Genomic DNA, 14,274 nt, shown 5'->3' with positions numbered 1-14,274 from the left:
GAGGAGTGGCTCCTCGGCTGTTGAATGCTCCCTGTTACTGCTTTACTGCTTTAACTGTGTTCATTTTTCTAGACTCCTGTCTGCACAAAATGCAATAAATGATTTTATTACATCCTTCACTACTTGCATGGGGAGTTTTCACTTGCTTCCAGGGTCTCCACAGCTATTTTGCACTTGGCTGCTACCATTTCCCTAACAAGGAGCAAGCCCCAACAGGGAGCAGCAGATTGCAGAGGAAGCAAAACATCAGGAGAGGAACAGCCTCTCCCAAGTGCCACAGTTCCCATGTTTAAGCTCACGCAAATTTCTGATCACCCCAGCAAAGATGCTTTACTTGCCTGCGGGGTTGTAGACATGGAGAAAGGGATCTAAACAAAAAGAGACTGGAGGAGGAAAGATGGAAGACAGACGTACTTCCATCCAGTTTCAGGTTGTGTAGTAATGGCAGCTCGAAGTCAAGGCAGGCCAGTGCTAAATGCACAGGGACTTGTAACCCTAACTTCACGCAGCAGCCGTACAACTAACAGCAGCTGCAGCACAGACACCGGACCAGATCGCTCCTGGCCCAAGTGCACCCCCTCCCCTCCCACGCCCAGCAGCCGGAGAGGCTTCGGATCTCTCACACTGGCCCCTGCCACACACTGCTCCGGCGCGCGGGTCCCTCAACAGGCACATGGGCTGCTCTGCCCGAGATCGTCCGAGTCCACTGTGCGAGAGTATCTGTGAGGTACTGCAAAACCAAAGTGTTACAAACTGAGACAGACTACAATATTCTCATAGCGGGTCACAGTAAGGTTCGTATGCTTTCTGCTTAGCATCCAGCGCTGGGCAGCGTCTGACACAGCTTATCTGGAAGAAGAGAGTAATGGCAAATGCAGTGGAATAATGTATTCCAGTAGTACTCAAGCTGTCAAGTGTCAAAAATGCAACAAAACGTTTTTCCTGCCTTTTTATTAAAAAGTAATGTCCTCTTGTTAACAGCACAGAGAGAATGCTACAACACAAACCACCTGGGACAAAGAAAATCCTCTGCTCCAAGAACACTGCTTTCTTAGTTTCTTTTGGTTCTCTGCAGGAAGCCTACAGACTCTAAGAAGGCCGTGATGGGGAGGACCACATAGTTAAGAGATGTTTTGTATTCTGGTATCAAAGTATGTTACTGGTTAAAAACACGGTGAAGAATCACTGTCTGATTTTCCACTCAACTGTCCGCTACAGCTACCAAAGTGTTGAAAAAAAATGTATAAAATTATGGTATTGCATCTTGGCACTGCCTCTGCACCTTAGATGGACAAAATAGCCATCAACAGCGAGATGAAGTTTCAGAGAGCAGACATTCACCACCTGGTAACTGGTTGCAGGTATTCCCAAGGGAGGGCCAGTAGCACATCAGCGTGGCTGCGACTGAGCTGTTGGGCTACAGTAACCAACCATCCCAAAGCAAGATTATAAGAAAAGGAAATTTATACACCAAATTTAACAGATTGATCTTAACACTGACTACTTGGTGTAGGAAAATTGACAGACCATTTGAAATCTCTGCCTTGGCTGGAAGCTCTTGTGTTTCAGATCTGCCACAGTACTCAGACCAAAGCTGCCAGTTTCTGTGAGCTGGGCAAGGTGAGGAGTGTTTCTCTGCCTCACTCTGCCAGGACATGACAGTCCAGCTACGGAAGGACCAAACGGCACGGTCCTGGGTTACTGAGTAGTGGTCAGGCATGTGCTTCATGAGTTCAGCTGCTAGCGCTACCACTGTACTTTCCAACTGGCTTATATGCTATTAAAAAAAGAAATAAAAAAAGAAATCCAAAGGAAAATAGTGCCCATTCCAAAAAGGTGGGTCTCCAAGAAGGCCCAGTCAGTGTACCGCTCTGTTCAGTCCCCTATTTCCTCAAAACCACTGACCCAAAACTATACTAAGACCATTCAGTGAGACCAGACTGCACCGCAATGTGAAGATGCACCAGCTACTGGGAGAGAGGAAAATGCAGAAGGACTGTCATTGCAGCAGCTTCTGGGACTGGACAAAACAACCGATTATCCAAAGCGGCTCTTAGCACACCGTGCCGCTGAGAAAATAGAGCATACTTGTCCAAACACTGCTAACCAGACCAAGGTGAGGAAGGGCAGCGCTAGCAACAGTCAGCAACAATGCCACTGGGGGTACACTCTCACCAAAGTGGAGAGGACATGCATATCCAGGGGCATTTGTCCCATGTCAAGGACAGGAGACTCTTTAAACAGCTGTTAAGTATGGAATGGCAAAGGGAAGGGGAAAGGGCCTGACAGCTCAGCTTTAATAGTGTCGCTGGTAGGAACCCATAGGTTGCTGGGCTGAGGACCCTGCTCGCCCCTGGGCCACAGTTTGGCTCACTAGGTGGGAGAGTGCAGGACCACTCTGGATAAGGGTGTCCAAGGCTTTCTGTACACTAGGGTTGTCAAAGTTAATACCAGAAGATACTGGCCTTTGAGCAGGTACATTGCCAGGTGCAGGGAGGCGATTTTGGTGCTGACCATAGAGTGACTGAGCTTGTGGAGGAGCTCCAGGTCTTGGACCTGCATTTCTTGAAGGGCCTTGGAGAGCAGGAAGCTGCGTGCTTGGAGTCTGCAATCTCTGCTGAGCCTGGTTTAAATTTCCAGCACTCATCTGTGCTGACCGGGCCTGACCGCTGGCCATGTTAGCAAAGTTCTGGTTCGGAGTGCCACCCGAAGTGCCCGCAGAGGCTGCAGAACTGCTGTTTGCTACTGCAGCTGCTGCTGCTGCCGCCCCGCTGTTGAAGAGACTGAGGATTTTTGCTTGAAGCTCCTGCTGAGGATTAGAAGAGGACACTGGAACAGAAGGAGCAGAGACCAGAGGCTGTGAACCCTGATGAGCCTGAGAGCTTGGAAGGCTGGACTGACTACCCAGAGATGATCCTGAAGGTGCCCCCAAAGACTGTCTTGACATGGATGCTGGGAAAGAAAGGAAAGAGGGTTAAAGCTCTGCAAATGCCCTTGAAGGGGCACCTAAAGAAAACTAGTAAAACAGCTACCAAAGACACAAGCATCAATGAATACCCACCCTCTGAACAGGAGAGCTGCACAGCGCTGGGAAACCCAAACCATTCAGCAGAACTGCTGCCCTTCGTGCAGCAGCCAAACCAGTTATGGCAGTCCCATGGTTTCCCTGAGAGAATCCAATATAAAAGTTCTTTCACATGAAAGATCTGAATCATCTCAGGACTCCCAAGGACACGTCCATCTCAATAAAATGAGACGCTGTGAGAGGAAGTTATGACACCAGGACTCCTCTGCAGTTCCAGGACTGTTTTCGGGTCCCAGCCCAGAGGGCCCACAAACCATTTGATTAATAGTCTTGTCTGGGGCTGAGAAACTTACCCTGCAGAGAATCAGAGCTTCCCCTCAGTAACCGTTCCTTCCGGTCTCTCAAGTAATTAATTACTTTATCAGTCTCCTCAGCAGTTAGATAGCGATTGTCTGCCAGCAGGTTCAAGAGAGTCTGAATCCCTGGAGGGTGACCTCCTCTGACACCCTCCTCGACGGGAGGTGGGCGCTCCCGCTCCTGCAGAACAGCTTCATCTGCCATCTTGGCAGCCTGCCGGGCAATTTCCTCACGCTCCTTCTCCCGTGACTCTGTTTTGTAGCGCTCGTAATTCCTTGCCACCAGCACCATGGCATCAGCCTGGGGCATGTTGCGGTGTTCTGCACAAGGAAAAGAAACTTTTTAAGTAAACCAAAGTGATGTGAACAGGAGGTGCCTTGCCTCACACACACCAGCACATCTCATTCAGCAGGCAGGCGCCGCTTTGGGATTGCAGGCATAGACTTGGGAAGCTTCCTAGGCACACAGCAACAGTTCAATTTCCTAAGCCAACAGAAGGCTCAAGGCTATCTCCCAGCAAGGCCATCCTTTTCTTCCATAGCTGAGGGCTCTGAGAAGATATCATATCAGTCCAAGAAATATCTTTCTTGCCCCTAACCCAATTAAAAGGGAAAGCAGCTTCCTGTACCTCTCACATAAATTCTCCGTGCTCCAAGAGGAGATGGTTCCAGCCATTCTATTGCTAAAGCCTTGGACAGATCCAAAACGTGCCCTCTGAAGGCTGCTAAAGCTTCCCAGAGCAGGGCAATGATGGGAATACTTTTTGGTTCTGTACTGCCAATGCCTTAATATAGTGTGTGCGCATGCAGAATATGGGGAGGAAACAAGTGCTGGCTCAATGCCACATTACTGCTTATGTTTACTACTCTGGGGCAATAAGCAGCAATCAAGTTCTTCTGTAATACAATGAATAATGGTCAATTCCAACTTTTTTTTTTTTTTTCACTTGCCTTTTAAAGTTTTTTGGGGTCTTTTTTTCCCCTTCCCAAGGCCCCCAGGCAATTGTTCTAATACAATGAATAATGGTCAATTCCAACTTTTTTTTTTTTTTTTCACTTGCCTTTTAAAGTTTTTGAGGTCATTATTTCCACCTCACAAAGCACACACGCAAATAGTCCCCTGAACACAGATTTAAGCAGGAAGAGCAAAAGAGAAGGCCTTTACCTTCCAAAAAGTGCCCAAAGCTCTGGGCACTTTTTACACCTGCAGATCATCAAATCCTGCCACCCTTTTCCTCGTAACAGGAAACCGGGGTTCATTTTAACATTACGCTTTGCACAAGTTGTGAAAGAGTTCCCTGAAACTAATGTGAAGGGAAAGGTGGCCGCGTGCAGTTCAAGTGAGTGTATGTAATCTCTAGAAAGAGCTGTGGATGAGCTAACAACTGGGGTTCTTATCAGATTTGATACACTGTTAGATCCAGTAAAGAAGAAGAGAAGCTTTGGCGGGAGGACGGGTGTTAAACCAAAGAAGTTAGAGTTAAAACCAAGGGTAGTGGAAAGCCCAGTGAAAGTGTGCGCGAGCTGTATTTGTGCAGGAAATAAGAAAACCCTCCTATCACATCTGCATCTGATGTTAAAAGAAACTGGGCTTATTCAGTCAGTAAGCACACAAAAACCAGCGCCTGTGCTTTCAGAAGTTTACTCTCCCAGATGCACCTCACAAAACATTACTTGAGAACACAATAAGGGAGAAATAACCTGATCAGAGCAAAAGGCTGCTTTCCGAGATCACATTCTGGCAAGACCTTTTTTTAATACCTACACCCACCCTCACACTCACAACAACCAAGTCACACCCTGAGATGGAAACTGATGTGACAAGTGTAAATGGCGCTAAAATGCTATAAAGGTGGAGCACGCACACCAAATCACTTTATAGTTGTATCTTTTTATAACTCTTCCCAGTTTCACAATCAGATCTTTACCTTGACCAAATACGCTTTTCCTTAGATCACATTTGGTTTTAAAATCTGTCCTGTAATTTGTCACATTCCAAACATGCTCTCTTTGAGAGCAACAACTGATAAACTGAGGTTGGACTAGTATTACTCAGAAATCTACCAAGGCAATGCAGTCATTTCTAGAGCTGGGGTTCATGACTTGCCCTAAGATGCAAAGGCTGGTGATGTTAGGTGCTAAGAACACAGCCGAGATTCTCTCTTGGTAGAAATTAGACAGTCCTTTGGACAAGGGACAAATAAAGCATTATGGAAACTTGTAAATAATGATATTCACATTTATGACATGGTGTCAAGTCATTAATAACTATTTATGTCACAGCAAGGATGAACTTTGTCCTGTGGGATTCTGCTTGAAAGAAAGTGTTCTAAAGCAGCACTTTGAGTGGTTCAGAGTGACCACAGAGCTACACAGCCTACTGAGACCTCAGTACCTTGTGGGGTGCCAAACATGATGTTAACAGTGCAAGAGCGGTGAACTTGATGCTGCTGGGTGATGACAATGGCAAAAGGAGACCCTCCTCTGCTCACATCGTCCAGGGCTTGCGTCAGTGACATCTCTGTGTTGAGGAAGATCAGGTCCACTACCATGCCCAGATCCCGCACCTTCCGCCCCACTGACTCCGCGTACTCCCTACCACAAAGCAAAGCCAGCAGAGTTTAACAAGTCAGTCACATACAGAAACAGAAACCCTGGCACATTCACCCTCTCTGTCATCTCAGATTCGCTTTTCTGATGGCTTGCCAAACTTTGTAGTCTTTAACAGGACAGTATTAAAGCAATCTCATTGCAATAATATAAAAGTCCATATCCTACCCTTATTTTAATCTGAATCAGTCATTTCAGTTTAACTGAAATAGATTACAAATCAAGCCTCAGCTTAGCTGAGAAACAGTGTTTGCAAAGGGATTTACATTACTATAAATTTGCTTGCATATAAATGTGTTTAAACTGAACTCATTAAGTGAGGTAATTTATGCCTGCAGAGATCTAAGGGGTACACAGCAGAGCAGCTAACCTACAGAAGTCAGTTACTTGTGCTACGTTCAGTATCTTAACTGTTCAAATGCGCCTTATCCTAATTCACTGTAGCACAGACCAACTTCTGGACTTGAAGATTAATTTTCAGAGGATAACTACCAATCCATAAACATTCACTTGAGTTCCAAATACATTTTCTCTTGCTCCTGCTCTTTCGTTCTACTAGCTGCTTTCTGCTCTAACCCAGTATCAACACAGCATCTATAGATCCACTGTTCCTGTATCCACTGTCCTGCAGACTTCCCATTCCAAACACAAACCATAGCTCACATGGCTGAGCTTAAAGTTTTCAAGTCTTGTTTTAAGCTTACTATACTCAGCACCAAAACTGCAATACTGACTGCATATGCATTCTGAGAAATTTAGTCTGTGTGCACCCACACCTTTTGAAAGAGGTTCAATTTATCGTCTTTGGATGCGAACATTGTAACGGTGACTAAAACTGCTCCCCCCTGCCAACTGTCTTTTTAAGGATTTCTAAGTTACACCGATTGCGTATCCAAGTTATTCGGGAGTCGTTTTTCAACAGGTCTATAGTAGGTGACATCAATACTTCAATTCCTAAGATTTATTAACATGCTCCAGCTCTTAAGGTTTGCAGCTTGTTACAGACCAAAACGATCCTTAGGATATTAAGCTGATCCTCTTGCACAAAAAAATTCTCACTGTATCAAATACAATAATTTGTGGTCTATTAGAATATCTTCTAAAGACTTTTGGCCACCAAGGGATAAAGAATCTAAAATTTCCTTTCAAGATTTGTTCCAATAGGTAATCAACTCCATTAAAAGCAAACCACAGAAGTGTATTTCTAGTTTCACTGCTTCCCTTGTTCCCATTTCCTGTTCTGTCTTCTACCACCGGATCAGTCAAGCGCCAGCTCTTTCTGCCTCACAGATATAGCAAAGTTAAATAAAAGCAACTCTTGATCTTTTTCCCGAAGGGCTAAGGAGACAGAGCTTTAAATTTCCCCTTGACAAACATTTTCTTCAGACCCCAACCCAGATCTACGATTTATTTACATCTTTGCCATTCTTCGATATATTTATTTGTAAAGATATAGACATCAGACTAGTGCCATCATTACAGGCCCCCCTCCCACTGTACCAGCCACAGGTGTACCCCTCTGTTCCCAACACAGCACCCGCTCTTCAAACTAAGGACATACTAACATTTTTGATACAAGTCCCTTCGACTCCTAAAATTCTTTTAAGTTCTTACATTCCAAGAGAAAGCACACCGTTCTATAGGGATGGCCTGCATTTTTGTTTCTAGATAAACAATCTTGCGTTTAGCACAATAAAAAGACACATTGTGTTTGAGTGGGGACACCTCAGTAAGTGTTCAGACTGCCACATGAGATCGCCCTGGTTACTACTTACACATGCTTTTGGTATCATTCATGACTACTTTCAGCAGTGATTTTCTACTTCTTGCACGTTGGATTAACAGTATTGACTGGTATCTGACCTAGTAACCAATCTGACAGGAGCTCTGAAACAAACACCCCCATGACTCCACCCTGACAACTGCTCTGTACTATCTGCTGGTTGGCACATATTAATAAGTTCCATATTGTTCAACCCATGAATAACAAGTACAGGCCACTATAACCTGTCACGACAGTAGGCTGATATGAAGAGTAGGTAGAAAAGTATGAGGAGAAGGTATAGTGATAGGTGAACAAAAAGGAAATAAAAGTAAAGCACAAGATACAACATTTCTCCACCTCATCAACATACACTCTTAGAACAGCAACAGGAGCTGTAGCATTCTGAGGGCTCTAAAGCCACGCTCCTCAAGAGCAACCTGTAAGACCAACAGCCTCAAGGCAGGACTAAGTTTAATTCCATTTTCTTCTACCATGCAATAATAAAGTCGGTCATAACTATTTTCTTACTTCGTCTGTTTATTCACCACTATCACAGAACAATCCACAGGTCTCTCTGCATCAAAACGTCTCTTGATCTCCTCGTAGTACTGACGGTACAGCTCCTCTCGGCGCCGCTCCTCACGCTTCAAACGGTCTGAAAGCAAGCCACAGGGACAGAATAAATAATGCCCTTTGGACCTGCTCAAAGCATCACAGAACACAACGCACTCAGCACTGCAGGCATCTCCCGCATCCTCCCAGAGGGAGAACGTGAATCTGCCTATCATAATGTTACAAGTACTCACCTTCTGAATTCACTGGTGCTCTATCAAAATGCTCTTTGTAACGGTCGTAGTAAGAGTCATCCTTCCGCCGATAGTAGTCTTCAAGGCGAAGGTAACGGTCATAAGCTTCATCTCGTCTGCAACATTTACAGAAGAAGCAAGGGTTTCCATGCTCCAGCACAATCTCAGGCAATAACTTTCGCCAATGCATCATACACAGATCTTCCTCAAGTTTAATTTCTGAAGTACCCACCTGCTCCCCACAAGACACAAAGCAGGCACCCAACTGCCCCCAGCCAGAGCAATTTCCTTATCTTAAATACCTGACACCACTCAAACCAGTGCAGCCATTGAGGCAGGATCGCCATAAAAACATGTTGGCAAATACAATCCCGCGGAAATTACCTGTACAAAGGGTCCCGAGGGTCTCTCATATCCCGTGGATCCCTCATATCCCGTGGATCCCTCGCATCTCGTGGATTCCTCATATCCCGTGGATCCCTGTATCGATCATACAGCGGCTCCCGTGGGTCACGAAGATCTCTAACATCACGAGGGTCCCGCAAGTCTCTTGGATCCCTGATATCCCGTGGGTCTCTCAGGTCCCGTGGGTCCCTGTGGTCTCTGGCGTCACGCATGTCTCTAGCTCGAATGTCTCGAGTGTCTCTGGAATCTCGCCCATTTCTACCATCCCTGCTATCTCTGGGGTCTCTCCGTGGGCTCCCCCGAAGAGGGGAGCGGTCGCGTCTGGCATCTCGGCCATCCCCGTAGGCATATGGCTCTCTGAGGAAAACACCAGGTAAATTCCATTAGACTGCTAACAACATGAGTAGCGTTACCCCTAGATCTCTTACCTGAGGTGCCAAAACGACCCTTTTCTCAGCAGCTGAATCCTCCCTCCTATCCCACAACAGCAACAATTGCCCAAAAACGTATTTGTTGAAGCAGCCTGGAGAAGCTTCTTAATTCCAATGTTTATGATAGTCAAACAAGACCCAGAAAGCTCCTTAATGGAGCATCACTAAAAGCATAGAGCACCTGTGGAAGAAGTGAACAGGCACCTCAGAAACCACCGTTTCAAGGCCTCCAGCCTCCAATGTCAGCCACGGATCATCTACCAAACATGTTTTTGCAAATTCTTTGAGAGAATTCAAGGTGCTGGAGCCTAATACCCACAAATATGCAATAGCCAGGAGCATTCAAGGGATCCATTAAATTCACTAGCCAATGACAGCAGAATACCTGAAATAATTAGTTATTGGCATACGATTAAAAAAGGAGCTTGTTGTCAAAGACACTGTAGGTTCCATGTTGTCGTTGGGTTTGTGCTGCTAGCAGAAAGCAATGATAGCCGTGTCCTGGATTTGAAGGGATAGTTTCCGTAGAAAGCCAGTCTAAAGTTTACGATGCCCCACGTTAAGAGGGTACTAAACCCAATCAGCATGGCATCCTCAGCAGCAACAGGCTTCTCTCTCACATCTGAATGATCCATCTCATTCAGACTTTGTACTGCACTGTCTTCGGAGGCAAGGAAGAATAACATTCCAGTCTTCATCTTTTTCCAGAACAGTAGGGTTTTTTCCAGGTCATATTTTGTTTTCCAGAAAAAAAACATAACTTTCACTGTAGTCTAAGCCAAACATAAAAAAAAAATCTTGCAGAGAAACTACTGAGCTTCACGTATTTGGAATGTTCTTTCCCCAAGATACTGACAACCATGGGAAAAAAAACCCAGCTTTTTGAATCTTTTTATTTCCAAAATCTGACAGACTTTTAGAGTCCTCTACCAGCTTAATCTAGTTTATGAAAGATAAGCAGAACATAAGTCTGCTTCCACTACAGCGCATTCACGTAGTAGTCACCTGGAGAGAACAGCAGCAGCAGCGAGTCAGTTGCACCCAAGTTCAGTGCCAGGTAAAGCGGACAGTAACGAGATGGATGTGCAGAGTCTGTGCATGGACTTTGGTGGTTAGACACCCAGCTGTGCTGGGGGATACACAGGAGCATTGGCATTCTCTATTTTTATGTCAGATACAAAACAGATCTTGGGACAAACTACAGTGTTGCCACCAAGAGCAAATATAGTCTCCTCCTGTAAAAGAAACACTGTATTTGCACACAAACAAGTGTAAACTCCTTCAGACTCTTGGACACACAAATCTGCTTTTTGTTTGTGATCTGTATTGAAACCACATCCCATGAGAGAGACACATCATTGCCCCCTTCCCCCAGCCTACAATGAACGATGGCAGAAACTCAGGGGAAACTTCTGATTTGCTCTAATGTATATTGAGTAACTGATCTTTCTGTAGCTGTAAGACTATATAGCAAAACAGCCAGATGCAGTGTAATTGTTTGGCATATGACATTTATTCCAGCTGGAGTGGGGGTGACCAGAACAGGCCACATTCATTATCCGCAGACACAAAAAGATCCAGAATGAACAACGCACAACTGCAACAGAAGTACAGATGTGGCGCGGGTCTCCTCTGCTCTTGCACCTGCATCGCTGCCCTGCTGCTTGCAGAGGCAGCAACATGAAGGCACAGCAGCTTTTTGCTTCCGCACCTCTGTCACCACAGTCCGACTCCTGCAGCATCAGCACTACTGCCCACATCTGCTCGGGACTCAGTACCGCTGGCCCAGCACCACCGCCTGTGGCGCAGCATGGGACTCCACATCCCGGCAGCAGCAGCTGTTGTTCACATGCCTGCAGCGTGGTCCAGAGTCCATCACCTGCTGTCTGTGCACCCGCAGCCATGTCCAGGGCTCGTTGCCCATGACCTCATCACCACCTGTGCCCATGGTGCTGCTTGGGACCTGATGCTAGCAACAGGGGATGGCCACGGTGTCTGTAGTGCCAGCTGGAATCCAGTGCCTGTCACAGTGGCACCAAAGCCTTCAGCAGCCATGGCGGTAGTCCAATCCACAGGCCGGTGCCCACACCTCCAGCACTCCTTAGGGCCCGTGACATGGGCATCTGCTCTTGCATTCACACAGCATGACACAGGTCCCAATGCCCATGGCATCAGTGCCTACTGCTTGTCCCTCTGCAATGTGGTCTGAGGACCAATGCTCATGGCATAGGTGCCTGCCTCTCACACCCACAGTGCTGCCCGGCGCCTTGTGTTACACACCTGCAGTGCCACTGAGGCCAAAGATGTGCCATCAGTGCCTGCTGCTCATGTACTTGCAGTATTCTTGGGGGCCTCATGCCAGCACGGAGCACACCTGACACTGCCCAGGCCCAAGGCTTGCCGCATCTGTAACAGGAACCCCCAGCTGTGTGCACAAAGCACTTCCTGGGCAATGCCCACACACTGGTCTCTGCAAGCGCATTTGGCTCTGTGCAGGGTAAGCGCACAACATACAAAAGACCTAGATGATGCCAAGAGCTGCAGCTACTCATTCCCTGGTTTTTGCTGGTAGATGTCTTGCTAGTTGCACTTTTCACCCATTTTTGGTAATTTAACAGGTCAAGTTAGTAGAGCACACCAGATATGTGAGAGCTTGATTACTTTCAAGTCCAACACCTAACACTCCTTTGCGTTGAAAGCTTTACAATATAGGCATAGAAGATGCACGCCTTATACCAAACTGTAACCACGGCATGTCTTCGTGTGCTCCCTAGTAATGCCATGGAAAGGAAACTGAAGTTGTCTTCCTGTGACAGGACAGTCCACGTCTTCTCCACCTGCCTGTAACTTCACACACAGAGGATGTGCAGGAGCTGCACACACTGTGCCTACCGAGGGGTGGGAAACCAGGAGAAGCTGCCAGGTACACATCACTAACTGCACAGAAGGGGACTGGTTCCAGGTACTGACAACGCAAGTACACATACAGACGGGACAGTGCAATAGAGACAGTTTGCTCTGTCTTGTGCTTCGCTCACGTGCTCTTTTCCAGTCTCATTTCAGCACTAGAAGCTTCCAACATCAGAAGAGGCAAGATCCCGAAGTCCTCTGCAGCATGGCACTGGGAATGCTACAGCCCCATGGCGTTCTCTAGATATGCCTCAGCGTCTCTGATACTTGAGGCAGGAGCAAACATCAAGTGTATTCTTCCTCACAAATCTCTTACAACCTGTGCTGCAAAACATAACGCTTAGCTGTAGTAACAGCAGCAGACACGAGGTTTCCCTAGTGCCTCCTGAGGTGTCAGCGCCAGAAGGGCTCTTAGAGGTGGAGCGGCCATGTCCCGACTGTCTCGCTTGAGCATCTCCATTTGACTGGGGAGGTGGTGGTAGGGAAGAGACACAGACATTTAGCACAGGCCACTGGGCTCATGCCCTAAAAGCCTGACCTTCCTAGTATAACTCACTGCTTCCAGGTACTTTACCTTCGTGCCGGACTGGACCTTGATGAAGCCTTATTCATATTTCTTCTTTCCACTGCTTTATTAATATCTGTAAAGAATAATCAACCCATCTGTTCAATGCTATGGAACAAAAAAAAGATCATCAGCACAATTCAAATGAAAGCAACTTAAGCTCAACAACAGCCAGATGGTGCAAGAAAATCCATTCAGCAGAGAGACATTGTCACTTTGACAATTTTTTATTAAGTTTAGATAGTACAACATAATGAAATTTTCATGGATTTCTCTGACTTCAAAATAGGGTGGACAGCTTGGGTGAAGCTTTAACCCTTTACGTTCAGGCCTACATCCAGACTCTTCATTCCATAAGAGAACCTCTTTCTTCTGCAGTCTATGAGCAAGCAGAAAGCGACTCATGGACTCTAGGAGAAAAAGCAGAGTCTGAAAACCTCCGAGAAAGGAAGCTGATGGCCAGCATAGTCTTAAGTTCACAGCCAGTCCTGTTCAATGGAGCATGCCGCTACCCTTGTTGAAAATAATCCAAGGGTTCTGAAGTGGCACATGCAACTGCCTTCCAAGGGACTGCTGCAGCATTAAGTTGTACAGCCTCCACCACTGAGGAAACGGGATCCAAGGAGCCTGAAGCACAAGCTCCTTATGAAGTCAACATGGTGCATTCAAAACACCACCGTCAATGTGATGCAAACTGATGCAACAGATCAGAAATTTGAAAAACGGTTGGCTTCTGAGCATCTCCATGAAAAACACCATGAAGTGAAATACAAAGAAGTAAGAGAGCTGAAGAAAGAGTCTTGTCCTCAACCAGAAAAAGTGAAGTTGCCCAGAACTGGCAGGGACTCTTATTGTTCTACTGTGAAGAAACAAAGCCTTCCGTAACAGCTGATTGAAGATGAAATAATGTACTGGAGGGGGGCAAGAACAAACAGAAATGACTTCAGACATTTTACTCTGAGAGCCTTTTTAAGGAAAAGAACAAAACAAACCTAGGTCCTACCTGCTCCCTGAGAATCTATCAACAATTAAAATTTCTTATTAGTTATTTACATTAACCGCTTTCAAAGCCCTTGCAAGAGAATAAACATGCCACAATGTCTTTAGTGGCATGTTTAGGCAGACTCAGTCTTAACATCTTCTGTAACTTCCCAAACTATCCTTCATTACCTTCAAGATTAAAATTAGAATTAAGGGAACAGTTCTAATTTTGCTCTTGTTGTCAACCAAGCAGCAGTGTTTTCTCTTTTTGTGGGGGGAGAGAGGCAAGTGCAATCTGAACATTAACTACAAATGCAGCATAACAACATTCACAAGACCACAAAGCAGTCTCTCCAGGATCAAATACAGCTGCATTGTCTACTGTCACAAACTAAATTTGATGGACGTTTATTCCCTACA

General features: G+C 46.0%; 1 protein-coding gene across 1 annotated transcript in view; it reads right to left on the bottom strand.

Annotated features, from left to right (window-relative positions):
- Nucleotides 1–949: 949 nt before the first annotated feature.
- Nucleotides 950–14,274, bottom strand: part of NCOA5 (nuclear receptor coactivator 5) — a 16,949-nt gene continuing 3,624 nt past the window's right edge. Inside the window, exons 3-9 of the mRNA XM_009329910.1 lie at nt 12,883–12,949; nt 8,947–9,324; nt 8,563–8,678; nt 8,285–8,411; nt 5,777–5,976; nt 3,379–3,702; nt 950–2,952 (exon numbers count right to left, since the gene is read on the bottom strand). Of these exons, the coding sequence (XP_009328185.1) occupies nt 2,297–2,952; nt 3,379–3,702; nt 5,777–5,976; nt 8,285–8,411; nt 8,563–8,678; nt 8,947–9,324; nt 12,883–12,949 (1,868 nt within the window). The 3' untranslated portion in view covers nt 950–2,296. The remainder of the gene's footprint in view (nt 2,953–3,378; nt 3,703–5,776; nt 5,977–8,284; nt 8,412–8,562; nt 8,679–8,946; nt 9,325–12,882; nt 12,950–14,274) is intronic.

The sequence above is a fragment of the Pygoscelis adeliae genome, unplaced genomic scaffold (assembly GCF_000699105.1).
Source record: "Pygoscelis adeliae isolate BGI_AS28 unplaced genomic scaffold, ASM69910v1 Scaffold448, whole genome shotgun sequence".
In the NCBI taxonomy this organism is placed as follows: Eukaryota; Metazoa; Chordata; class Aves; order Sphenisciformes; family Spheniscidae; genus Pygoscelis; species Pygoscelis adeliae.
This window is presented reverse-complemented; position numbering and strand designations above follow the sequence as displayed.